Source organism: Octodon degus, unplaced genomic scaffold (assembly GCF_000260255.1).
Source record: "Octodon degus isolate 3935 unplaced genomic scaffold, OctDeg1.0 scaffold00015, whole genome shotgun sequence".
Lineage (NCBI taxonomy): Eukaryota > Metazoa > Chordata > Mammalia > Rodentia > Octodontidae > Octodon > Octodon degus.
This window is the reverse complement of record NW_004524591.1, coordinates 17,582,312-17,607,515: the sequence shown is the minus strand read 5'-3', so window position 1 is coordinate 17,607,515 and position 25,204 is coordinate 17,582,312. Positions and strand designations below refer to the sequence as shown.

Here is a 25,204-nt window from a genome sequence, read left to right as displayed (position 1 = left end):
GGGCTGGCTGGCATGTGGTGCTGGGGGATTGAACCGCGGTCCCTGATGCTTTTGCTAAGCTTGTTCTAAATAGGTGCTTTAGACCACTGAGCCATCTCTCCAGCCCCGATATTTACTTTCTTGAGTTCTTTATATATTTTAGATATTAGCCTTCTGTCTGAGGAGTAACTGGCAAAGTGAGTAGTTTCTTCACTTTATTGGTTGTTTCCTTTGCTGGGCAAAAGCTTTTCAATTTAAATGTAATCCGCATTTGTTCATTTCTGTTATTTCTTGTGCACTGGAGGTTCTGTTCAGAAAGTCCTTGCCTATGCTTGTATTTTTAATTCTCAGATCTTTTTTTTTTGTATTTTTAAAATTAATTTATTTTTCAGCAGATTTAGTGTTTCTACTTTAATATCTAGGCACTCAATACATGTTGGTATCATTTTAGATAGAATGAGAGATAGAGAGATAGAGGACTCGGTTTATTCTTTTGCATGTTAAAACCAGTTTTTCAGCACCTTTGGTTAGAGAGGCTGTCCTTTCTCCAGCATAATTTTACATATTTAGCACTTTTGTGAAAGATGAGATGGCTGAATGTGCCTGAGATTTTCCTACAACTTTTGTTCGGTTCCACTGATGTGCATATCTGTTTTTGTGCCAGAACTGTGCTTTTATCACCATAGCTTTGAAATATAACTTGAAATATAGGATTGTGGTGTCTCCTACTTTGCTTTTGTTGCCCATAAATGCATTTGCTATTTGTATTTCTTTATTTTTCGTTCTTCTGGTTTCATATAAATTTTAGGATTGTTTTTTTCTAGTTCTGTAAAAAGTGTTGTTGGTATTTTTTTTTTTTTTTCTTCAGTTTTAAACAGCTTTATTGACCAGAAGAAAAATCAGCCTGTGCCCATGGCCCTTGCATTTGACAGCTACAGTGTTCCTTTCAGCCACTGCGAGAAGAGAGCAGGGCCCACCTCCTTCCTCTTGCGGCTCCTGACTTGGGTTCTATAAGGAAGGAGGCTTTGTGGCTAGAGAAGGCCCCCAGAGAAGCGTGGGATAGATGGGGCATTAGAAGGTGAAGGGTGAGTGTGCCTCCCTCTACATCTGAGGAATAATCACCAGGCATGGCTAGAGCAGAGCACTGATCTGGGCTGCACTCCCTGTAACTTCAGACCCTAGGTTAGGGCCAGGGCTAACCACCTTAGGCTTTGGACCACTGACAGATGCAAATGTGGCTTGAAAGTGTTTCACATAATCTCCCCCATCAAACCAGGAACTAGTGACTGAGGTCAGGCAACCTCCCAACTTTGGGGTTCCCACACCTGGGTTGTTCTCTAATCTCAAATGGAAGGATCCAGTTCCACAGTGGCTCAAAGGCAAGAGGGCTGGAGCAGCAAGGGCTGTGGCCAATGATCTTGTGACTTCTGAGCAGGGAGTCCTCAGACGTCTTCTGAGGAGCCTCAAGGAGCCCCACCCTCTTTCTCAGAGGAGAGTCTCTGGGATCCAATACACCAAAACATCCCCTCCTCCCATCTTGACCCTGCTCCCCATCCCACCCCCTGCTGGTCACTGCTGTCTGTTCCTGTGGACTTCAACAGGGGAGCTCAGGAGTCCTGTTGACAACATGGAAGAGGCCAGGCTCTGAAGAGTGAGGTGTGGGGAAAGGGCCTGGTCCCACTTAACACTACAGAGACAGGTGTCTTTAACTGATGATGGTGTCAGATGCAAGGCAGGGGACGCTTCTTAGTGGGACAGGAGCTCAGGCAGACCCCCCAAACCACAGGGAGCCAGATGCCCAAGTTCAAGTCATTAGTGATGTGCAGCAGGGCTGAGTGAGAGAATCCTGGTGGTCTCCATGGTGGCTGGGAAGGAAATGGCACTGGAAAGCATGAGAGGGCGGGTGCAGCAGGCAGTGGTGGGCGGCCTCACTCAGAGTGGACCAAGGCCCCAGCTCCTTGTCCAAAGCCAAAGTCCTTGGGCCTGAAGTTTTTAGCATAGCATCCTTTGCAGTAAATCTCACCATCCTTGTCTGCCAGTGTGGTTGACTCGAGGCCTTTGCCACACTTGGCACATCGGAAGCAGGATTTATGCCAAGACTTTCCAGCCCCGATCACCTTCTCCGCAGCATAGACTGCCTGGCTACATCGAGGGCAGCGCTCAGAGCCTCCGATCTTCTGGGCAAACTTGGACGCATTGGGGTTAGTGGTGGGTCTGTGGCCAGGGGCCTCCTCATGCTTGATGTCCAGGGTTTCTCCCTTGTCAGTACTCAGCGTGCCTGCGCCCTGCCCATAGCCATAGCCTTTTGGCCCATACTTCTTGCCGTAGCAGGATTTGCAGTAAATCTCCTCTCCATGCACAGCCACAGTAGTGCTGTCCAGATTCTTCTTGCAGACCATGCACAGGAAGCAGGACTTATGGAAGCTGCTGCCCTCGCGCTGGACCTCTTCGGCAAAGTAAACTGTCTTCTGGCACACCCCACATTTCTTGCCTCCTCCCCAGTTCGGCATTCTGGCAGCTGGTGGGCGGCAGTGAGCGGGACAGATGCAGTCGGAAGCGGTGGCTGTTGTTGGTATTTTGATAGATATTGCTTTAAATGTTTGTATCAGTTTTGTTAATATAGTTTTAACCGTATTAGTTCTACCTATCCAGAAATAGGTCTTCCTATTTTCTGATGACCTTTTCAATTTCTTTTTTCAGGTTACTGTAGTTTTCATTATTGAAGTTTTTCACCATGTTGGTTAAATTAATGCCTAGGTATTTTCATTTTTTGAAGCTACCGTCTTTCTTTTTTTGGTGGAACTGGGGATTGAACTCAGGCCCTTTGCGCTTGCCAGGCAAACACTTATTCTACTGAGCCATCTCCCCGACCCAAAACTACTGTTTTTCTAATTCTTTTTTGGTCAGTTCATTGTTGATATACAGAAATGTTAATGATTTTTGTGTATTTATATTGTATCCTGCTACTTTGTTGAATTGCTTTAATTAGATCTAGAAATCTTTTGGTGGCGTTTTTTGGGTTGTCTGTTTAAGGATCATGTCATCTGTGAATAAGGATAGTTTGGCTTCTTCCTTTCCTGTATGTTTGTCTTTTGCCTGATTGCTCTAGCTAAATATTTTTATTTTTTATTTTAGGAAAGAGTCTACAGGGTGTTCAGGGTCTCAATACTAGATTGGACTTGTAGTGATTCTCCTGTTTATAGCCTCCCAAGTGCTGGGATTACAGGAGCATGCTACCACGCCCAGTCTCAGTCAATGTCTCAGCAGGCCCCAGGAACAGGGCTGGCACGGTAGGCCTGGGGATTGAACCCTTGGTCCCTGTACCTGCTTGCAGGTGCTTTAATCTGCTGAGCTGTTTGGCCCTAATCTTCCTGATTTTAAAAACTTTTAAGCTTTTCTCTATTTAGTGTGATGTTGGCAATGAGTTAGTCATAAATAACCTCTAGTTTAAGTTCCTTTTTTTTCCTCCTATATTTAGGACAGGGTCTATAGGGTCTCACTACATAGATCAGACTCATAGTGATTCTCCTGTTTTCAGCCTCCCAAGTGCTGGGATTACAGGCTCATGCCTCCATGCCCAGTCATCATTACTGTCTCAGCATGCCCTGGGGGCGGGGCGGCACCACAGGCCACTGGGGAGCGAATCCCAGCGCTTTAGTCCGCTGAGCTATCAGGCCGGCCCTAAAATAAATTCTTTCTTTTTAAAAATATTTCAGTCAATTTTCTTTTTTTTTTTTTTTTTTTAAATTATTTATTTATTTATTTATGTGTGTGTGTGGCCAGCTCAGCCCACCAGGGGGCGGGCTGGCAGGCATGTGGTGCTGGGGGAGTGAAACGAGGTCCTTGTGCTTTGCTAAGCTTGTTCTAAGTAGGTGCTTTAGACCACTGAGCCATCTCACCAGCCCATAAATTTTTTCTATGTCTATTTTTCTCAAGAATTTTTTATCTTCAGTGGATGTTGGATTTTGTCAAAGGCAGATCATGTGATTGTTATTCTTGCTCCTGTTTGTATGATGTATTGTATTACATTTATTTATACAGTTATATTATTATATAAGATATTGATTTACATATGTTAAACCATCCTTGCATCTCTGAGATGAAGCCTACTTGATTATGATGTACTTATATGATTTTTTTTACTGATTTATTGTATTCTTTTGCTAATATCTTGTTGAAGAGCTTTGCATCTGTATTCATTAAGGAGATTGGCCTATAGTTTTCTTTTGTTAGATCCTTCTTTAGTTTTGGTATCAGGATAATGCATGGGATGAGTATGACAGCACTCTTTTCCTTTCAGTTTCGTTGAAGAGTTTGTAGAATATTGGCATTAGCTCTTCCTTAAAGTTCTGGTACAATTATATGATGAAACCACTGGGTACTGAGCTTTTTTTTTTTTTTTTTTTTTTTTTTGTATTTATTATTGCTTCTCTTTTGTTGCCAGTTATATCTTGTTTGTTCAGTTTTGGTATTTCATATGTGTTTAGGAATTTCTCCATTTCTTCCACGTTCGATGTAAGTTCTTGAAGTAGTTTCTTAAAAATCCTCTGAATTTCAGTGGTGTTTAATGTGATTTCAACTTTTCCATTTCTTTCTTTCTTTTTCTTTTTTTTTTTTTTGTACAAAACCGGGGATTGAACTCGGACCCTTGCGCTTGCCAGGGAAGCGCCTATTCCACTGAGCCATCTCCCTGGCCCAACTTTTCCATTTCTTATTGCATTGATATGAGATTTTCTTCTTTTCCCCATAAGTTTGCCTAAGGGTTTATCAATCTTGTTTATTCTTTCAAAGAACCAAATCTTTGGGTTAGTGCCCTTCTGAGGAAAAGTGATAAGTGCTTGTTCTCACTTTCTGCCATATGTGAATACAGTAAAAAAATTGCCTTCCACAGGCTAGGAAGTGGCTTTCATCAGACACTGATGTGCTGCCACCCTGATTACCTTCATTTTGGACGTCCTGGCCTACAGAACTGTAAGAAATAAATATGTACTGCTTAAGCCAAGCAGTCTGTGGGATATTTTATAACAGCAGAAAGGAAGTCTAGAGCAGTGCTGATGAACTTATGGCACATGTGCTGATTGTATCATTGAAAGCTCTAAAAGGTCCACTGTCTCTGACATAGAAAATTTCTGTTAACTTTAGGTTTTCTTGCATTCATGTTTTTTTTTCTTCTTCTTCCTCCTCCTCCTCCTCCTTTTTTTTTTTTTTTTTTTTTCGGAACTGGGGATTGAACTCAGGCTCTTGCACTTGCCAGGAAAGTGCTTATTCCATTGAGCCATCTCCCCGGCCTCATGTTTTTTCTTCTAACAACAGTTCATCTGCTGATTCATTCCTTCCTTCCTCTAGGACTACATTTATAGAATGGTAACTAGTTGAAATACATTCTTTGGGGGTTAACATACTACTGAGTTTTTTTGGGCAGTTGGTAGTGCTAGGATTGAACCCAGAACCTTGTACATGCTGAGTACCTGCTCTACTGCCACGTTATAGCCCCAGCCCAATATTTGTTTTTATAGTAGTAGAGGGTTGGGGAGATAGTTCGGTGGTCTAAGGGCCTGCCTGGCCAGTGCAAGGACCCATGTTGAACCCCTGGTGTCTTGTGCTGTGCTGGCTCCTGAACCCTGGGTGTGCTGTGCCACCCCAAAACTGGGCATGGTGGTGCACACCTGTAATCCCAGTGCTAGGGAGGCTGACACAGGAGGATCACTACAAGTCTGAGCTGCATAGCAAGACCTTGTACTAAATAAATAAATAAAATGATCAACAACAACAACAAAAGAAAACTGGATTCTGTGAAGAAAGGAAAAATAAAGCTGACAAGTGAAAGGGCTAGTGAAGGTATTTCTCCTTCACTAGATTATGAGCTTTCCTTCAAGGGAAAGGAACATGTTTTGCTATCTGTCTCTAAGCTTTGTAAGTGCTTCAGGCAGTAAATATTTGTTGAGCAACGTTTGTTCTAAAAACTGGGAGATTGTATCTAATGTTATTTTTATGGTATTATAAAGCTTTCTTATGTTCTAGCACATTACTTTGAAATTGTGTTCCCCAGTGTGGTTTTGAAAATTCTTATAAGGAAGAAAAAGCCAAATCTTATATAAAGCTTTAAGGGGTTTTCTTTATTTCTTTCTCTCCCTTCTCCCCCTCCCTCCTTCCTCTCTTTTTCTCCCCTCCTCTCTCTTCCTTTTCCTTCCCCCTTTCTTTCTTTCACACTTTTTCTAAAAGTGTAATGTTTGATCAAAGCCTACATACTGTCACTAAAGGCTATGGAAGCATTCCTTCCTTTCTCTAGGACTACATTTATAGAATGATAACTAGTTGAAATATGTTCTTTGGGGGTTAACATACTACTGAGTTTTTTTGGGGGGGTTGGTAGTGCTGGGATTGAACCCAGAACCTTGTACATGCTGAGTACCTGCTCTACTGCCAAGTTACAGCCCCAGCCCAATATTTGTTTTTATGGTAGTGGAGGGGATAGTTTCTATAACTGGGAGAGGGAGGATGAAAAGATTCCTAATTCTTGGGCGCAGTCTTTCAGTGTGTTAGACATCTTTAAAAAATGAGATAATATAGGTATAAGAAATCCAAATATATCGCATAATAGGTAATTTATGTAAGATGTGTTTTATAAATGATAACATTATTGAGTTTGAGTTTACTGTTAAAAATAGTTGAGGGGCAATATAGAAAAAAAAAAAAAAGATGTAGGGACCAAGGTTTAGTCCCCAGCATGCAGTGCCAGCCCTGCCCCTGGGGCATGCTGAGGCGGAATTGAGACTGGGCATGGTGGCGCATGCCTGTAATCCCAGATCTTGGGCGGCTGAAAATGGAAGAATCACTATTAGTCTGATCTATGTAGTGAGACCCTGTAGACTCTGTACTAAATACATAAAATAAAATTAAAGTAAGAAAAGAAAGATTGCCTAAAATTTTAATGTTTTTAAAAAAACTAATTACAGGCTAATCTGTTTGTACATTGTTGATACCTTTAAATGTTATTAATTTTAAAATTAGCTTTTAAAATTTTTCTTTTATAGAAAACTTCTGAATAGTATTGACTTATTATTTTATAAAAATGTTTATAATAACTATGTTATTTGCCCTTATTGAAAGTAATATATTGGTATCAGTTGCTTCTAGGTCAATGGCTTCTAAGACTCCAGTTGGATTCATTGGAGTGGGTAACATGGGAAATCCAATGGCAAAAAATCTAATGAAACATGGTTATCCCCTCATTATTTATGATGTGTTCCCTGATGCTTGCAAAGAGTTTCAAGAGGCAGGTGAACAGGTAAGGCCTTTTCTTAAGATTTACTCTGGATTTTTTTTTTTTTTTTTTTTTTTCCAATACCAGGGATTGAACTCAGAACCTTTTGCTTGTCAGGCAAGTGCTATTCTACTGAGCTATCTCCCCAACCCTTACTTTAGATTTTAATATTTAAAAATTCATTCAAATAAGTGACAGCTTCTAAGAAATATATCCATTGGCGTTCTGAACCTAGTTGGTTGTTAGCTTTATATCATCTACTTAACATTCGTTCAGTATCAAGTTGTGCAACAAAGGAGCACATTCATTAGATAATTAGGTAGGGAGTATGTTCTTCAGTGGGTGACCTAGAAAATTTCTCAGATTTGGTCGGAGGGATTTGCTCTGCTCTATTAGTTTACTCAGATAGTAACTTTACTAATTATTATATTATTAAAGCAGTTAGCTTGGTAAAAATAGCCTCCTGTGTAAGTGGGAGCAGACATCATTGTCATAAATGGAAGTAGGCTTAATGATATGAAGCTTACCTTGAGCTCCAGCTCACATGCTTACATGAGAGCAAGTTATTTCACCTCAGCTGCTTTCCTTATGTGTAAAATGTAGACGATGGTAGCTTACGTCATTAGATTGTAAAACACAAATGAAAGAATATATGTAAATACATTTTGTAAATGTTACTTGAAAGTACTTTGTGAGTATATATTACATATTGGCCATAGATTAGGAGTTAGCCTACATATACAGTGTACTTAAGAATTGAATTTTCACAAATCTTCCCTGTGTTGTTTTTAAGCTATATTTATGTTTCAAGAATTTGAGGACTACAGTTATTTATACTGAATGATAGTTCAACTTGCTGGTTAAGCATATGTTTTTTAAATCTTGTGTTGTTTGAATTTGTTAAACTTTATTAGTAACTCAGATGACAAGAGACCATGTATTAGTATTTAAAATTAGAGTTGTATTGTTTCTAGATATGTGGAAAATTTTGTATAAGTTGTAGAGTGTTAACTGAGGGTGAAATGTGATCCCTGAGCTTGGAAAATAGTAACCACTTTCTGAGAAATAATAAGTAATAGAAAAAGTGACAGAAAAATAAGCAGTTAACTTCTGGATAATAAACTTGAAAGCATAGACAGTACCACTATAAATTGCAGTGCCTGGGTAATGAATATGTTTAAGTAACTGAGTGGTCATTTCCAAAATGGGATCCTGTATCTTCTGCACGGTTTGTGTGTCACCTGCAAATGATAGTAGTGTTAGTTAAGAATGTGAGTGTGATCTTGGAACTGTTTCAGCTAATGCAGTGTTGCAGCTGACCTGGAGTAACTTAGGCACTTAGTAACCTTGTTGGAAAGATTTGATGAGTTACTTTGCTAGGAAAGGTGACCTTTTCCCATCTTCAGATATTGTACACATTTTAAGTTGATATTCAGTTTGAGACAAATCAATTAGTGGTTGTTATGAGGAGCTAGATTATTAGTTTTTGAGCTAATGCATCTGTTTAATGTTGTAACTTTTCAGTGGATGATGTATTTATTAGTAGGAGTGGCAGGGCTACTCAGGCCCTAACCTGAGGAAATGCCTTAAATTAAATACAGAATTTAACCAAAGATAGAGGAGTTAAGTGGTTACTATTTACCTGTACTGACAAAACAGATGTTTATGAACTTTTAAATTATTGATGCCAGGGCTGGGAAGATAGTTCAGTGGTCTAAGCCTCTGCCTGGCAAGCGCAAGGACTAGAGTTTGATCCCCAATAATGCATGCACTGCTGACCATGGAAATTGGGCCTGGTGCACACACCTATAATCCCAGTGCTGAGGAGGCTGAGACAGGAGGATCACTATGAGTCTGAACTGCGTAATGAGACCCTGTATCAAATAAATAAACTAATTAATTAAAAATGTTATTGATGCCATTATACTTCCCTTAATGCCTGTAGCACACAGCTTACCTATGGAATTTCTGTGAATTTCTTCTGCTGCGTCTCAGATTTCCAGACCTATCTGATGCTTTACCTGAACTACTTCATAGTCTGAAGTTATCCCTTTTACCTCTATTCCCCAAAATAATTCTTTTTAGTAACTTCAGGTAGGCGTGAGAGGAAGGCTCCCTTCAAACTAAGATTTAACCGTATGCACAGGCACTGAGTTCACTCCCCCCAAACGAATAAAGCTTGTTTACATTTTACAGGGAGAGAAGAGGGGGCCTGCCTGCCCATTAGCTCAGTTGTTTAAGTGCCTGCTTAAGCAAAGCAGTCAGGCTCAGGATTCTTTGGTATGATCCCCAGATCTTCATTCCTTACCAGACCTGCCCTTAAGGCATCCTGAGCCAGCCCCGCCCCCCAAAAAATCCTTCTTTTAACTTTAAATAAATAAATAAAGGGAGAAAAGAGATGCTAATATTTATTGAGCACCTACTATGTCTTTTTAAAAATGTATTTGGTACAGGGTCTATAGGGTCACACTATGTAGATTGGACTCATAGTGATTCTCCTGTTATTAGCCTCCCAAGCGCTGGGATTATAGGCATGTGCCCCCACACCCAGTCTCAGTTGTCATCTCAGCGTGCCATGGGGGCGGGGCCAGCATGGCACACTGGGGATTGAACCCCAGCCACTCACTGCATTCTGGTAAGCAGGCGCTTTAGTCTGCTGAGCTATCTGGCTGGCCCTTCTTTTGGTAAAACTTTGTAAATATTATCTCATTTTATTTTTAGTATTATCAAGAAACTGATATATGGGAGAAAGGAAATAATATCCCCAAGGATATCTAGTAACTGAATAGCAAGATCCAGGCTCTAAACACAGGTCTGCCATTGGCTTCACATCTTGACTTTTTAAATTCTGTGTGACATTTTGGAGCATTACAGCATGTTCCTTGATGATTCTAAAATGCAACTACATGTTATCTTCATAGTCTAGGTTACTGGAAAATAAAACATCCAGGTCCTTTTGGGATCAGTGTTCTCAAGTCACTAATCATGTCTCCTCTGTTTGTTCATTCATTTATTCTTTCTTTTTATACGAAGTCTCACTATGCATTCATCTTTTTTTTCTTTTTTGTGGTACTGGGGATACAACTCAGGGCTTTGTACTTGCTGGGCAAGCGCTTATTCTACTGAGCCATCTTCGCAGCCCCAGAGTCTACTGTGCAGCTCAGACTTGTAGTGAACCTCCTGTCTCAGCCTCCCCAGCACTGGGATTACAGGTGTACACCACTATGCCTGGTTTCGGAGCTAGAACAGTGTGCCCAGGGTGCTGGGGCCAGTACAGCATGCATTACTAGAGATTAAATTTAGGACCTTGCTCTTGCCAGGCAGGCACTTGGACTGCTGAACTATCTCACTAGCCTCTCTCTTTAACTTGTGGCTCTATATCTGGGAGTTTGGTAGAATTAAATGATATTTGTTGTAATGGGTTTGTTTAGAGGATATACAGTGATCAAATAGTGGCCCCTATAAAGATGTTCTATAAAACTTAGAACACAGGTGTAAATCTTTGTGACTTTGGATTTATAAAAGTTTTCTTAGATATGACAGCAAAAATGTGAAGAACAAAATTAAAAATAAGTAAATTGGCCTTTATCAAAGTTAAAAAATCGTACACAATCAAGGAAGTAAAGCTAGGCATGATGGCATATTCCTGTAATACCAGTACCCTGGGAGGCTGAGGCAGGAGGATTGCAATTTTGAGCTTAGGTTGGGGATGTAGCTCACTGTGAAGTCCCTGGGTTTAATCCCTAGTACCTTCCCAAAAAAGTGAAAAGACAATTCACAGAGTTGGATAAGTTATTTACAGGGGCCGGTGAGATAGCTTAGTGGTTTAAAGTGCCTGTTTAAGCAAGCTTAGGCAAATATGAAGGGACCACGATTTGATCCCCAGCACCAAGTGCTGTGCCAGCCCTGCCCCCAAGGTGGGCTGAGCTGGCCACAAAACAAAAACAAAAACAAAACCCCCACTAAAATTGATATTTACAAATGTGCATATCTCTGCTAAGACCATATCAAGAAGTTTTACAACAGAAACATAAAAAGACGAGTAATTATATAGGCAAAGGATCTGAATAGATATTTCTTAAAGTTGTGCAAAAGGCTAGTAAATACATGAAAAAGTATTCAACACAAAAAGCAGAAAAGTGCAGTGAAAAGCCCAAGCAGCCATACACTACGATGGCTAGAATACAAAAAAAAATTAGATAACAGAAAGTGTTCTTCAGGATATAGAGAAATTAGGGCCCTAAAAATGTGAAATGGTAGAGCCACTTTAATAAAGAGTCTAGGAGTGCCTCAAACAATTGAGCTTAGGGTTATGATCAGCAGTGGTAATTCTACTCTTAGGTTAATGCCCAAGAGAAATGGAAATGTGTGTCCACAGGCATATCTCATAATAGCATGACTCAAAGTGGATAAAACTCAAATACAGATCTGTGAATAAAAGAATAAAATGAGCTATATCTCTGTAAGAGAATATTATTCAATAATTAAAAGGAATGAAGTGTAGCTATTTCTTACCATGTAGATGAACTTCGAAAGCACGCTGAGTGACAGAAGTCAGTCACAAAAGACCATGTACTGTAGAGTTCCGTGCATGAAGATCTAGAGCAGTGATGACAAATCTTAGTTTTCAGTAATAACAAGCAGCCCACTGTGGCATGTGTGCCATAGGTTCACCACCATCAATTTAGCTAATCTAGACTAAGGAAGTCTATAGAAATAGGAAGTACACTAGGTGTTTTGTGCTGGGGAGGAGATAGAGGTAAGCACAGAAGCATGATGGCTGAAGGATATAGAGTCTCTTTGAAAAGATTCTAAAATTGGCTGTGGTAATGATTGTACATATCAATGAATGTACTAAAAGCTGCCAACTTATAATTTAAATGGACTTATATGATGGCGTGAATTATACCTCAGTAAAGCCATTTGAAAGGGATTGGGAGTGTAGCTCAGTGGTTTAATATATATGCTTAGCATGTGTGAGGACCTGAGTTTGACTCTCAACACCACTACCACCACCACCCAAAAAAAAAAAAAAAACAAGATGAAGGGATGCGTTCATGTCCTACCTTCCTAGTGCCAGCAAATGTGACATTTTTGCAAACAGGGTCTTCAAAGATATAAGGGTCTTGATATGAGCTCATCCTGAATTTAGAGCCCATCCTAGGTTTCACATGGGCTTTAAATCCAATGACAAATGTCCTTCCAAGAGACAGAAAGGGAGAAGACCCAGAGTAGAAGGCCATGTGAAAACGGAGGTTCATAATAGAGTTATGCTACTGCGGAAAGCCAGGGAACTCTACAAGCCAGCAGAAGCTAGAAGAGGCAGTGCAAGACCCTCCTTTGAGCCTAACCTTGATCTCAGACTTCTGGCCTCCAAAACTGTGTGAGTAAATTTCTGTTGTCTTAAAGGACCACACTTGTGATTTGTTGTGGAAGCTGTGAGAAACTAATTCAGCGTGTATTGGGAATCTAAAAAATGCCTGTGCTTTGGAATCCACCTTCACTACTTAGTATCTATGCAATCTTAGGCAAGTTTTTAAGTTTTTAAAAAACTTTATTTATTTATTTGGCACAGGGTCTTCCTGTACAGCTCAGACTCATAGTGATCCTCCTGTCACTGGGATTATGGGTGTGGGCCACCACACTTGGTTTTGGTGGCCAGCTTGTCATGGGACTGGCATGGCCTGTGGTACTGGGGATTGAACCCAGGTCCCTGTACTTGCCAGGCAGGTGCTTAGGCTGCTAAGCTATCTCCCTGGCCCCTGGGCAAATTTTTTATTGTCTCTAACTCTGAGTTTTCTCATGTGTGATATAAGAATAATGACTATAACCTTTTCATAGAAACATTATGGGGATTAAATGAGTTAATGTATGTAAAGAACTAAAATTAGTGTACCAGTGTTAGCTGTGCATTAGTTTTAGGAAACCTTAGTACACCTCTGAGCTGTACACAGTTCTTCATTCGTCTTCTAATGCTTCATTCAATTGGCAGTGTCAGTCTCCCCACTTCTTTGTGAAGAAAAGATACTTTTTATTGCTCTGGTCACTAAGAATGAAGGTTCCTATGGACTCCCTTGGCAGAACAGGAGGCAGAACCTCCATTAGGTCACTAACTTAACAGATGTATTTGAAAATTTCCCATCTGCCAGGCACTGAAACAATAGCCTAGAATAAAAGTCACAGTCTTTGCTTTTGGTGACCAGTAGTAATACTAGATTGTCAAAGACATTCCTTTATGTGCTTCCAGAATGTGATAAATTGAAAGAAAAAGTAAACAGCCATATTAGCACTTTTTTAAAAAAATATATATTACATTGGGTGAGAGAGCAGATAGACTCTTTTTAACAAGCTAGACATTTAGGCAGACAATAGAAGGATACCTAGGGTCTATTTAGGTTAAGAACAAGCACAGAGGACTAGTTTCTTCAACAAGCAGAGCCTCAGTCTCTATATGCTAGGGATTGTTACTTTAGATCAATATAGTTTGAGGACTGATATTGAGGATCAGTGTCATTTGGCCTAGCAAACCATCTAGTGCTGTAGAGAATAAAACAGGTTGACTGAATGTGGCAAAGTGTTGGGTGTGTCTGAGTGGCAAGAACAACTAATATTACAAGGAAGTTATTAAAATTATTATTTGACTGTAATAGTCATAAGCAGTTCTTAAGAAAGAAAAAATTAATTGCTGAGTCATTTTATTTCTGATGGAGAACTATAGAAATACTGTGTATAGTCTTTCTTTGAACAGAAAGGTAGTCTGAAATCAATGTATGAAGACAAGGTTTCCAAGGTTCTTGGTAGAAATTAGGAGTTCAGGACACAGGCTCAATTACTGGATTTTTCTTTTTCTCTTTCTCCTTGCCATATATAAAGGCAGGTAAGGAATGAAATTGGATTCTGGACAGCTGCTTCTTCCAGGTTATAAAATAGTGAAGACTTGGCCTTGCTCTTTGTGTGTAACTCTGCCCTCAACACAGTATGGGAAATACTCTGTGTTGTTAGCACTGAGATGGGATGCCTAGAACACAGCACCCTCTTTTCCTGTACCCTCTCTCATGTCTCTGGTTCTCCTAAACATCTTGACTCTAAGAAAGTGATAGCTTTCAGTGTTATAAACAGTCTGCCATAGCTTGCATGCCATAGGTTTGCCACCACTACTCTGAGAGATCCTCTGTGCATTAATTAGATCAGTGGCAGAGGTAGGAGAAGGAGATATAGATGAGTGAAGTGAGAAAATTAAACTGTAGAAAAGTTTTGAACTGGAGGGAAAGTATCCTGTCATAATGAAACGAAAACATTTGTTCATAAAAGATGTATTTTGGCAGCTTAGAAAATGTTTTGAAGCGTGGCAATGCCATTTGAATAAATGTGATTTCCTAAAACTACTACTTTGAAAGGTTATATTAATTTAAATGAATATGTTCTTATATATTAAAATGTTAGTATTCATAGCTAGCCATATATACTTTATTTTTTATATTTACTTTAAAAAGATGTTGAATAAAAGAAAAATTGAATTTCATTCTACTACCGTAAGCAAAGACAAGATTTGGAATGAACTGGAAGAATATATGTAAAAACCTTGACCCTTGTTACCATTGTACACAACAATGCCTAATCAAAGGTTAAAAAGTTCCGGGTATAGTTGAGTCTACTCATACATTTTAATGACAAGTGTTCATCTCCCCCAATTTCTTCACCCATGTTATTTTAGTAAGTGAAGCTAATGAGATGAAAGCGAAAGAAAAGAAGCATGCTTCCCCCACTCCAAAAGATTGCAGAAAGACTGCTACTTGATTTCTGGTATTGACTGTCTTTATGTTGGAGATCTGCAGCCAGGAAAAAGTACCATAGTAGACATACCTAGTTTAGAGATTCAGCTGGTTCTAAAGATCCCATAAAATGTACTGCATGGGTTACTAAGAAGGCAAAAGTTTTCATGTTTTACATGACTGTGTTTAATCAACTTATTTATGCTTTTAAATGTTAACCTATCCTAAGAAGATGTTTATAGTTGGCTAAATTTGGTATTTGTGCCCATGTTCATTACAAAATGTGGACTTTCCTGTTTTATCATGTTTATTATGTCCTTATTTCTATTGGCAATTTAAATTAGACTTACAGTGCATCACCCTAACTCCTAGTGTTTTTTTAAAGAATGTAACTGATGATAATCATCAGAGAAATCAGGAAGCAGTATATTGCGAACATAGTGGTTTAAGAACATAAAGTCTGTGTGTGAGTGCGCACGCCGATAGTGAGTTGAAGTCCCCTGGAAGGAGGGGGCAGGAGAATCACAAGTTTGATGCTAGCGTGGGCAATTTAGCAAATTAGTGAGACCCTGTCTCAAAAAGTAAAAATGAGCTGGAGATTTAGCTCATGTGAAGGTGTTGGTCCCAGTATTCAGTACCAGAACAACCAACTTCCAAGAACAAAATACAACAATACAGCTGCAAACTGGAACCACACAGCCTGGGCCAGAATTTCAGCTCTACCATAAGTTAGCCCTGTAACTTCAAACATTACCTAAGATTGTGTCTGCTTAAATTTCCTCAACCCATAAAACAGAAATAATAATAGTATCTGCCTCTCTCTGAGTCACAGATAACGTGACAGAAAGTGCTAATAGTACAGCTGCTAATACTGTTGCTGTGGATTTGATGGTTGCATCCATCCTGTATTTCGTTATGCTCTTTTTTTTTTTTTTTTTTCTCAACACCACACATGCACATTCCAGGGCCCTGGCCAAGTTGTTGAGCCCAAAGTTCTTTTGGAAGAGACTTGTAGACATATTGGAAATGACAATAATGAAACAGAACTAAGAGATGAGATGATTGGACAGCATTCCTGCCTGCTTTAGGATCTTTTTCACATTGTTCCTTCCATTATACTTTGATCTGTGGAAGGTCCTTGTAATTTAAGGCTTACCATGAAAGGCAAAGCTTGTGCTTTATTTTCATTGTCTAATTTTTTTTTTTTTTTAAATTTTTGAGATGGTGATAGTTCGTTCCACAATTTGGGATAGACTTGTTATTTTTTATTTATTTGTTTGGCGGAACCGGGGATTGAACTCAGGCCCCTGTGCTTGCTAGCACTTATTCCACTGAGCCATCTCCTTGGCCCCTAAATTCATTATTTGTGTATGAGCTTTTTAGTTGAACTAGGCTTAATTAGATCTTTTCTTTAAAAGGTTGGAAACCATTTTGTTGTTCTGGGTTGTAAGGCAGGACACATGTTTCAAAATGAAATAAATCTCTTGGGATCTAATCTGGCATTCACTCAAATCTTATTAAATGAGGACTTTATAAGCCTCTTGCTGAGTGGGCTCTAACGTTATTGTCTGTTTCAAGTTATAGGCAAGCTTTTAAAAAATTTAAAATTTTTTTTCTAATATAGTGTAGTTTTGAAGTGAGAGTGTACTTTTGTACTTTGAAAGACTAAAAAAATATAGGAGGGATGAGTGTAACAAAGTCATGTTCATATTTTTTTTTTTTTTTTTAGAGATTTTTGTTATCAGGCTTACTTGGAAGCAGTACTGAATTTGACGTACATCTCCTTGTCTGGGAGGAGACGGCAAGACTTTTATCTCTAAAGTGAGGAGGCAACAGCTGTCTCATTCCAGTGGATACGTACAAAGGAGATCCTTTGGATTGCTTTTGGCTCTCCTCTCCCCCTCCAGCAAAGCAGATTTTGCCTTTAATCTATCCTGTCTTCTACTCTTGCCATTAATACATGTCAGCATACAGATGATCCAAAGTTAAAGTCCAAGAAATTAGCAATAAAGATTCTTGAAGATCATCAATACTGTAATATGTATGGCAACCCGTCTTCCACAGTCAAGGTTGAGGTAGTACAAAAGGAGTGTCCTCCTAATTCAGAGCAGTATCACAATGAGGTGGTTGGAATTCTCAGGAGATCTTCCTGGAGAGCCTTAGCAATCTGAGCGGAGCTCAGGCTCAGCGTCTGCCAGCCCAGTGACTGTCCAAAGATGTGGAAGTGTTGAACACCTGCAGTGTGTTTCCAGCTAATGTCAGTTTGTACTGAGTCGTTGCCCATTCTTCTAGTCCCATCAGCTCTTTTTCACAGCGACTGTGTCTTCCTAGAATTTAAGCTTACTAAATATAAAAATATTTCTAAGTTTCCTTTCTACTTTGAATATAGAAATTAAAAAAACCCTCACAGTCCTATTTTTATACACTTGAAAACCTAGAGGTTAAGTGATTTGCACAAAATCACATGACTTGTTGGCTGAACTGCAACTAAACCTGGGTCTTGGCTTCTGCAAATTAATGTTCCTGTCTTTGACCCATGCTACCCTTGGTTATCCACTCAATTAGAAGATGTAACTGAAGGGACTCTAATTAATTTGGCTTCTAAAAGGTTTTGTGGTTAGTGTCAAATTGGCAATGAGGTTGGTGTTTTCCCCTCAGCTTTTGAGTTGTGGCCAAGTTTTGTCAGTTGTTTGAGTCTTGAAATCATGGCAAATTATTTGGATGTTTGTCTAATATTCCTTTGTAGTGTAAATTAGAGAATTGTTATTATTCTATACCAAATTGGTACAGTCATTAGATATAGAGCATTTATGGCCAGAGTGGGAATGGTGGTGACATTCCAGCTGTCACTATGATTGTGTATTTTTTCTGGGCCTGTGAGCTTTCAGACTACTTTGCTGTATAATTGAGGGGTTAGGAGTACTCTGACAATCCAGGCTTCCCACAAAGCAGATGTTAGGGATGTAGGGGGCTGATTGGCTACCCCATGAACTTGGCAGTTCCATAGATTCCATGGATTAGTACTGCCAAGTTTGTGAGCATGAGGAGTTTGGAGATGTGAAGCACCCTTACAACTGTGAGTTAATTGTTGGTGCCCTTTAGGGAACCTCTCAAAAAATTATCTAGTTGGAGTTGAATTTTTTTTCAATGGAAGAGAGCTCTTAGTTGCTAAAAGGAATCCTGGAATTGATTCTTTAGATCTCAGGACTTACTGAGATACCTGAAGGATCTACAGGGAGCTACAGTAGAAAGAAGTATCACTGAAAGGTATGCCATTGTTTTGCATTGTATTTACTCTATTAAAATGAACCAGTGGGAATCTTGAAGTACCTTATATTTCTGAGATAGCTCAAGAGTAGAGAAATAAGACTCAATTTTTCTTTTTCTTTCTTTCTTTCTTTCTTTTTTTTTTTTTTTAGTGGAACCAGGGATTGAACTCAGGCCCTTGCGCTTACCAGGGAAGTGCTTATTTTACTGAGCCAGCTCCTTGGCCCCCTTAATTTTTCTTATTGCCTCATTTTACTGAGCCAAGTTCTATTGAATAAAGTTGAAGTCGATCAGGAAATAGCCCTTTCTGAAGCTCAGTATTTACTTGAGTGTAGGAAAAGTTTTCATGTAACTTATGTATAGTTTTTGTACTTTGATGTGAAATTTAAAAATTTTCAGAATATTGAATGTACCTCATTGTAGATGCTAAAATGTTGCATTGTTGATAGATTAAAACATTGAAAGAGAGAATCTTTTGTTTAGCTTTGGAGTCTCAGTGTTTTATGATATATCCTATGCTGTTAATGCAGAAGTACTAGGATACCTGATTGTCTGAAAATTTAAAGAATGAATTATGAAATTGGTTTATCCAGAATTTGATTTAGAAGTTGATAGTCTTTTATGGAAAATTGAAATATAATTACTTCTAGCTCATAATATTTAGATTACACACTGTGTTTGACTTTCCATTTTTTCACTTTCATCAACTACACATAAAACATAAAAAGAAAATGTTATGTAAACACACACCACATGAAAAGCAGAGACATTCCCATTCCTAAGATGCTTACTTATCTCTTCACATTTTCTAGTGGAAAATGTCCGTTTCTATATACATAATGTATGACGGTTTTTATATGTAAATTATTCTGGAGACAGGTCTTGAATTATCTGCCTGGTAGTCTTTTGCTTGTTTTACTATTTGTGTTTTTGAGAGGGAAGAAGTACTAGAGAAAACTTTTGCCAGAGTGGTGGATTCCTTCTATTAAGGGAGAATTTGAATCAGAGTGAGCTACTGACATCTGACTTCTTTGTTGGCAGCTGGCTGGCCAGGTGTTTATGAGAGAGAGCAAGATTTCTCAGGTCAGCTGGGGACATGGCTCAGTAGAATAAGTGCTTGCCTGGCAAGCACAAGGGCCTGAGTTCAATCCCCAGTTCTGGAAAAACAAACAAACAAAGAAACAGACAACAACAAAAAAACCCAAGATTGCTCAGGGCAAGGGGAGAGTACAAGTGAGAGTATGTAGACCGCATGAATAGAACCAGTTGAAAATATATGTGTAATTATGCAAGGGAGTGTACTAGGTAGGCTTAAAAGAGCAGAGGCAGGAGAATCCACAGTGGCCATGTGCAGGATCAGAGATGAAAGAATCCACAGTGGCTGTCTGTGCCTGAGAGTTTGAGGTCCCTTAGTGGCTCAGAGCAAGAAGATGAAAGCAGCAGAACAGTAGGGATTAAGGATGTAGCACTGTTCTAAGGTTGAAGGCCTAGAAGCTCACTGTAGAGTAACTAGTACAAATTCAAGTTAGAAGACTGAAGAAACTGGAGACCAGAATCCAAAAGCATTGGTAAAAACTGAAGCTGTTTCACAATGGTTACACTTCCTTTTTTGTTTTAGTCCATCCTGGCTATAAGTCTATTGGTTGAAGCCACTTATGTACTGGGTGGGTCTTCCTGCCTCATTCTGCTAGCCAACATGATGATAATGCACAGACACACTCAGAACTGTGCTTCACTAACCTTCCAGGCATTTAGTGAAGCACAGGTCTGCACATGGCCACGGTGGGTTCTCCTGCCTCTGCTCTTGTAAGTCATTAAAGTTGATGTATCTTGATCAGTGGTCGTGTTGTGTGTGCATGCATAATCAGAATGGATATACTATATAGTATATTGGTGGCACATTTAAAGTAGGAATGAGGATCCAGAGGGTACTTTGGTGCCTATTCATATGTCTCTGTATATTTAGTTTCCCTATGAGTTCTGGTACCTCACCCATCAGCTTTCCTGCCATAGGTGTTTGTGTCCTTGTCCTCATCCTTTCTTTTCTGAAATAGTGATTTTTGTTTGTTTAGTTTTGGGTCTGGAAAGAGAGACTGAAGTATAGTAGAGGTTGGAGATTGAAATTTTGTGAGGGATTTTGCTGCTTGCCAAATCACTATTGAGTCCTGTGGTTGGATTACCAGCTCTGTTGTATTAGTGTTTTTCTTAGTCAAAGCTGATAACAAAAAGTATACTATTTACAAATCTAAGTTGGAGGAATTCATGAAAAGGGTGTCTGCTCCCAGGAATGTTGGGTTTTGCCCATTTCCCATCAATTCCCTCATACTTTCAAAAATAGATTTGAGGGGGCCGGGGAGATGGCTCAGTGGAATAAGCGCTTCCCTGGCAAGCACAAGGGCCTGAGTTCAATCCCTGGTTCAAAAAAAAAAAAGATTTGATTCCTTAGGAAATGTATCAGTGTGTGTATACAAAATGGGCTCTTATTTTAGGCAATGAACTGTTTTCTTTTTGGTCATTTGCAAACAAGGGTTGGTTTTTATGTGCTTTAACTGCTTTGGTATATGTAAAAAGTGGTTCCTACTTGTGCTGTAGTAACTGCTTATATTTTAATTTAAGTAATATGTCTGTGCATTTTTTCTTAAAGGTAGTGTCTTCCCCAGCAGATGTAGCTGAAAAGGCTGACAGAATTATTACGATGCTGCCCACTAGTATCAATGCAGTGGAAGCTTACTCTGGAGCAAATGGAATTCTAAAGTATGTATTTCTCAAGTATGGATTGTTTTGTTATAATTCATGAATTTCACATTTGTTAGAACTGTTAGAGAATTACATTTATGTTTATTAAGCCTTTTTTATTGTTTTATTTTATAATGTGAGTAGCATGTTTTCTTATTGTTAAGGCTTTACTGTATTTTTTCATTAAAGTCAAACATGTAATTTTTCGAAATAGGTGTTTTTGGTTTATTTGCTTTCTTTCTTTGCTTGTTTATTTTTTTGGTAACTCTTACATTAAACTTACTCTTTCATTGGTAGCATATTTAAGAGACTTTTAAAACCTGCATTTTAAACCATACAACTAATAAAAGCATAGTTTTCTTATGGCTTATAGAGCTTCAGAGAAAAGTTTCTATGAAAAATAAAACCAAACATTGGAAAGAACACTGTTATTTAACAGTTTATTGTATAATAAAAAGTTGCTGTATGTCTTCTGGGTTAGTAGATCAGTAGTAAGAACTTTGGGAAGTTGGAATTAAAGGTTAGCAGTAGCTCTTTAAATAAAATAGGATTTACTTCAGAATTTCCCAGCCAGTGCATGTTGTCCCTGGCTCTGCAAACTTGTTGGTTAATTGCTGCCCATTGCCAAACCCTTGTGGCTAGGTTAGGATGACAGTGGTTGAATTCTCTACTTAGTTTTCTGGTCTTACTGGTTATTTCCAACCTAATTTGTTGTTGAATTTCAGCAGAGAGCTAATGTCAGCTATTAGCTGTGTAGATATATACAGGACTAAAAGAAAGAGTTTAACTTTAGGAAACTATAATGTATGAAATTTGGGGGTTTTGGAAATTGAATTGCTTCAGAAAACTCACAAACTTGGAAGCAAAAGACACTTGGATATTAGGCAGAAAACTGATAAGGTAAATGTTTAGATTTCAGGGAGGGTGGAAGGTACTCATTTTGTATGGAACCCCCAGGCCCACCCACATTGTGTGTGGTCCAGAGGCATCTTAGTTGGCTCATTACCTAGCCTGCTTCAGTTATGGCCCTGCTTTACCTCTCAGGGAAAAGTTATTAAAACCTGGTATGGAGACACAACCCTATATTTATTAATATCTTTTATCTTGGAGGATAATGGCCGGCTACCAGACCAGTTTTCTCCAAGGAGTACTTTCAAAAAGTTTGGCTTTACATTGAGCTACAATTTGCTTCTCATGGATGATTCTTTATTCTATTCTGTGTCAGGATTATTTCTCCTGATCCAGTGCATCTGTAAATTTTTTTTTTTTTTTTTTACTGGGGATCAAGCTAGAGACCTTGTGCTTGCCAGGCAAGCGCTTATGCTGCTGAGCTAGCTCCCTTCCCATGTAAGTTTTTGATATGGTTTCCCATTTGTTTAAAGATTTAAGATCTTAAAAATACTAAGATATGGAAGATTGATAAAACTAATTCTTAGTTTTTAGGTTAGTTATAAAGTGAAACCTACATACTGATATAATCTCTCTAAATAGAGTTTGCTATGTCTCTTCTTTGGAATATATCCAAGCATTTAATTCATACTATGATAATTTATGTGTCTAAAATGTTTTTTGTTTTTTTTTAATTTTATTTATTTATTTTGTGTGTGTGGCCAGCTCAGCCCACCAGGGGGCGGGGCAGGCTGGCATGTGGTGCTGGGGGATTGAACCGCAGTCCCTGTGCTTTGCTTGGCTTAGCTTGTTCTAAGTAGGTGCGTTAGACCACTGAGCCATCTCACCAGCCCTCTAAAATGGTTTAAATCATTCTCTGTGCAGGGCTGGCCAGATAGCTCAGTGGATTAAAGCTCCTGCTTAGGCAGATGCAGGGAGCAGGATTTGATGCCTGGTGTGCCAGTGATTGAGACTGACTGTGGTGGTGCCCATCTAGAATCCCAGTCTTGGGAGGCTGAAAACAGGAGAATCACAATGAGTCTGATCTGTGTAGTGAGACCTTGTAGACCCTATACTAAATACATATAAAAAAAATTCTCTGTGCTATTTTTTCTTATAGAAAAATTTCATTTTGTAGTAGTTTTGCTGTGACTTTTTTTTTTTTTTTTTTTCAGTATTTGTATTTACTGGGTTCAAATTTTCTAATCATGATTCTGTGGCCTTTGAGTTGGTAATGTATAGTAACAACTTTGGGAAATTTGAATTAAAGATGTCCATTGCCCTTTAAAAAAATTATAATTTAGGGGGGAACTACCCGCTTGGGCTCCCCTCTTGTCCCTCTCTTGGACAGGAGCTTTCATTCTCTCAATAAATATATTCTGCTCATAAAAAAAATTATAATTTAGGTCACTTTGCTAGTCAATAGAAATAAGCAGTGCCTTATAGAGAATAAGGGAGCTATGTAGTGTATATTCTGTGCTTATACTATGAACAAAAAACATTTTAGAGTAAGAATGCTATTTAAATGTTGTGATAAATCTGATATATGAAAAGACTATTTCTCTCTTTACCAATAGATGTACTTTAATTTATTGTAAGAACCAACAACGATAGAAGAATTTGTGAAATTTCATGATTTATTCTTTTATTTTCCCTCTTTAGTTGGTATTTTATTTTGGCATTTAAAAATATTAGTTACGAAAAGAATGAGTCATCCTGAAGCCAATGTCTAGATTTCAATTACTGATGTTTATTCTGCATTGTGAAAATTACATGGATATGTGAAATTTGCAGTACAGCTTGTTAAAGGCAAATGAATTTCTTTTTAAAAGAGGGACTTTACAAACAAAAATTTAAATCCTATCAAATACCCTTTTAAAGTTAATAGATATTTTAAGTGGCTTACATTTTAGCTTCACATATATTATTATGTTAGTGTATATTTTACCTGGACTAGAATTTATACCATGTAGTCTATCAGATTTTTGTTGTTGTTTTTATTTGGAAGACTTTGAGTTACTTTGAACTATAGTTGATCTGAAAATGAATATGAGATTTTTGAGCCAGTTCTAGCTAATAATGTTTTTAGTACTGAACCAAAGTCCTCTGGGGTATTTGAAAGCTCTTAGTTGATTCTGATTCTATAGGTAATTGCATAAATTGTTTATTCAGAATTGAAAAGTATATTTTTATTCATTTATTTAGAAAAGTGAAGAAAGGCTCATTATTAATAGATTCCAGTACCATTGATCCTGCAGTTTCGAAAGAACTGGCCAAAGAAGTTGAGAAAATGGGAGCAGTTTTCATGGATGCCCCTGTTTCTGGTGGTAAGTAGTAGCTAAAATATTTGCGCACCTATATCTGTTTGTCAAAAGCAATAGTCATGATTTCGTGGCCACTCAAAATATTTGCAGTCATTTTTAGATCTGTTACATGATTCTCAATCTCTTTGTTAAAAATTAAAACCTAACAAAAAGATTGATGGTTCTAAATTCTTAGATGTGAAGATACTACAATTCTGAAGGGTTGTGAGTTTTTGTCTCCATTGCTGTGAGTAGACAGATCAACTTTTATAAGTTTAAGTTTTAAAAACAAATTAGCTTGAACAGTCCTGTAATTATTAAAGAAATTGAAGAAGTGATGAAAAGGAAAAGGAAAAGGAAAAAACAAAAAACCATTCCACAATGGAAACATGAGGCCTGGAGGATTTTACAGATAATTGTTACTAGAATTTTAAGGAACAGATCATCTAAATTTTATGCATCCTTTTCCAGAAAAATGAGGAAATACATCTCAACTCATTTTACGGGAGATATAGAAGTCAGATGCTTAAACAAGACAGAAACAGTAGGAGAAAAAAAATTATATTTAGGTCTGTTTAAATCATAAGTATGGAAGAAAATATAGTAGCTAACATAGTCAACCATGAATAAAATATATCAAATACTACAACCAAGTTTGGTTTAGGCCATATGTCCAGAGAGGGCTTACTATCAGAAAATTTGTAAATGTAGTTCACCATATAACATACTTAAAATCATATGATCATCTGTTAGAACAGAAAGAGCCTACTAATAAAATTCTAAAAACTTATTGTATTAAAAATAGCAGGCTCTGAGTATTTTGGAATGGGAGGACAATAGGTTATGATTTTGTGTAATTTCCAAATTTTAAAAAATTCCTGTCTAATCAGATTTACCCTGTGAGTATGTTTCTGTAGCAGTGTAGCAATAGACAACAAAGTATAAAATTTATTTCAGTTATATTAAAATTGATTGTGATCTTTAGAGACAAAAAG

The 25,204-nt window shown here is 38.3% G+C and overlaps 2 protein-coding genes across 2 annotated transcripts in view; one reads left to right on the top strand and one right to left on the bottom strand.

Annotated features, from left to right (window-relative positions):
* The window catches only part of Hibadh (3-hydroxyisobutyrate dehydrogenase), a 131,755-nt gene that overhangs the window by 9,995 nt on the left and 96,556 nt on the right, over nt 1–25,204 (top strand). The window contains exons 2-4 of the mRNA XM_004626497.2: nt 7,107–7,267; nt 20,927–21,036; nt 24,112–24,233. Of these exons, the coding sequence (XP_004626554.1) occupies nt 7,107–7,267; nt 20,927–21,036; nt 24,112–24,233 (393 nt within the window). The remainder of the gene's footprint in view (nt 1–7,106; nt 7,268–20,926; nt 21,037–24,111; nt 24,234–25,204) is intronic.
* Nucleotides 858–2,539, bottom strand: LOC101584219 (cysteine and glycine-rich protein 1). The gene has a single exon (XM_004626496.2). The coding sequence runs from the start codon at nt 2,487–2,489 to the stop codon at nt 1,908–1,910; it is 582 nt and encodes a 193-aa protein (XP_004626553.1). The 5' UTR covers nt 2,490–2,539; the 3' UTR covers nt 858–1,907.

Excerpts from the sequence above, each read along its gene's own strand:
- LOC101584219 (XM_004626496.2), bottom strand. The coding sequence starts at position 2,489 with ATGCCGAACTGGGGAGGAGGCAAGAAATGTGGGGTGTGCCAGAAGACA.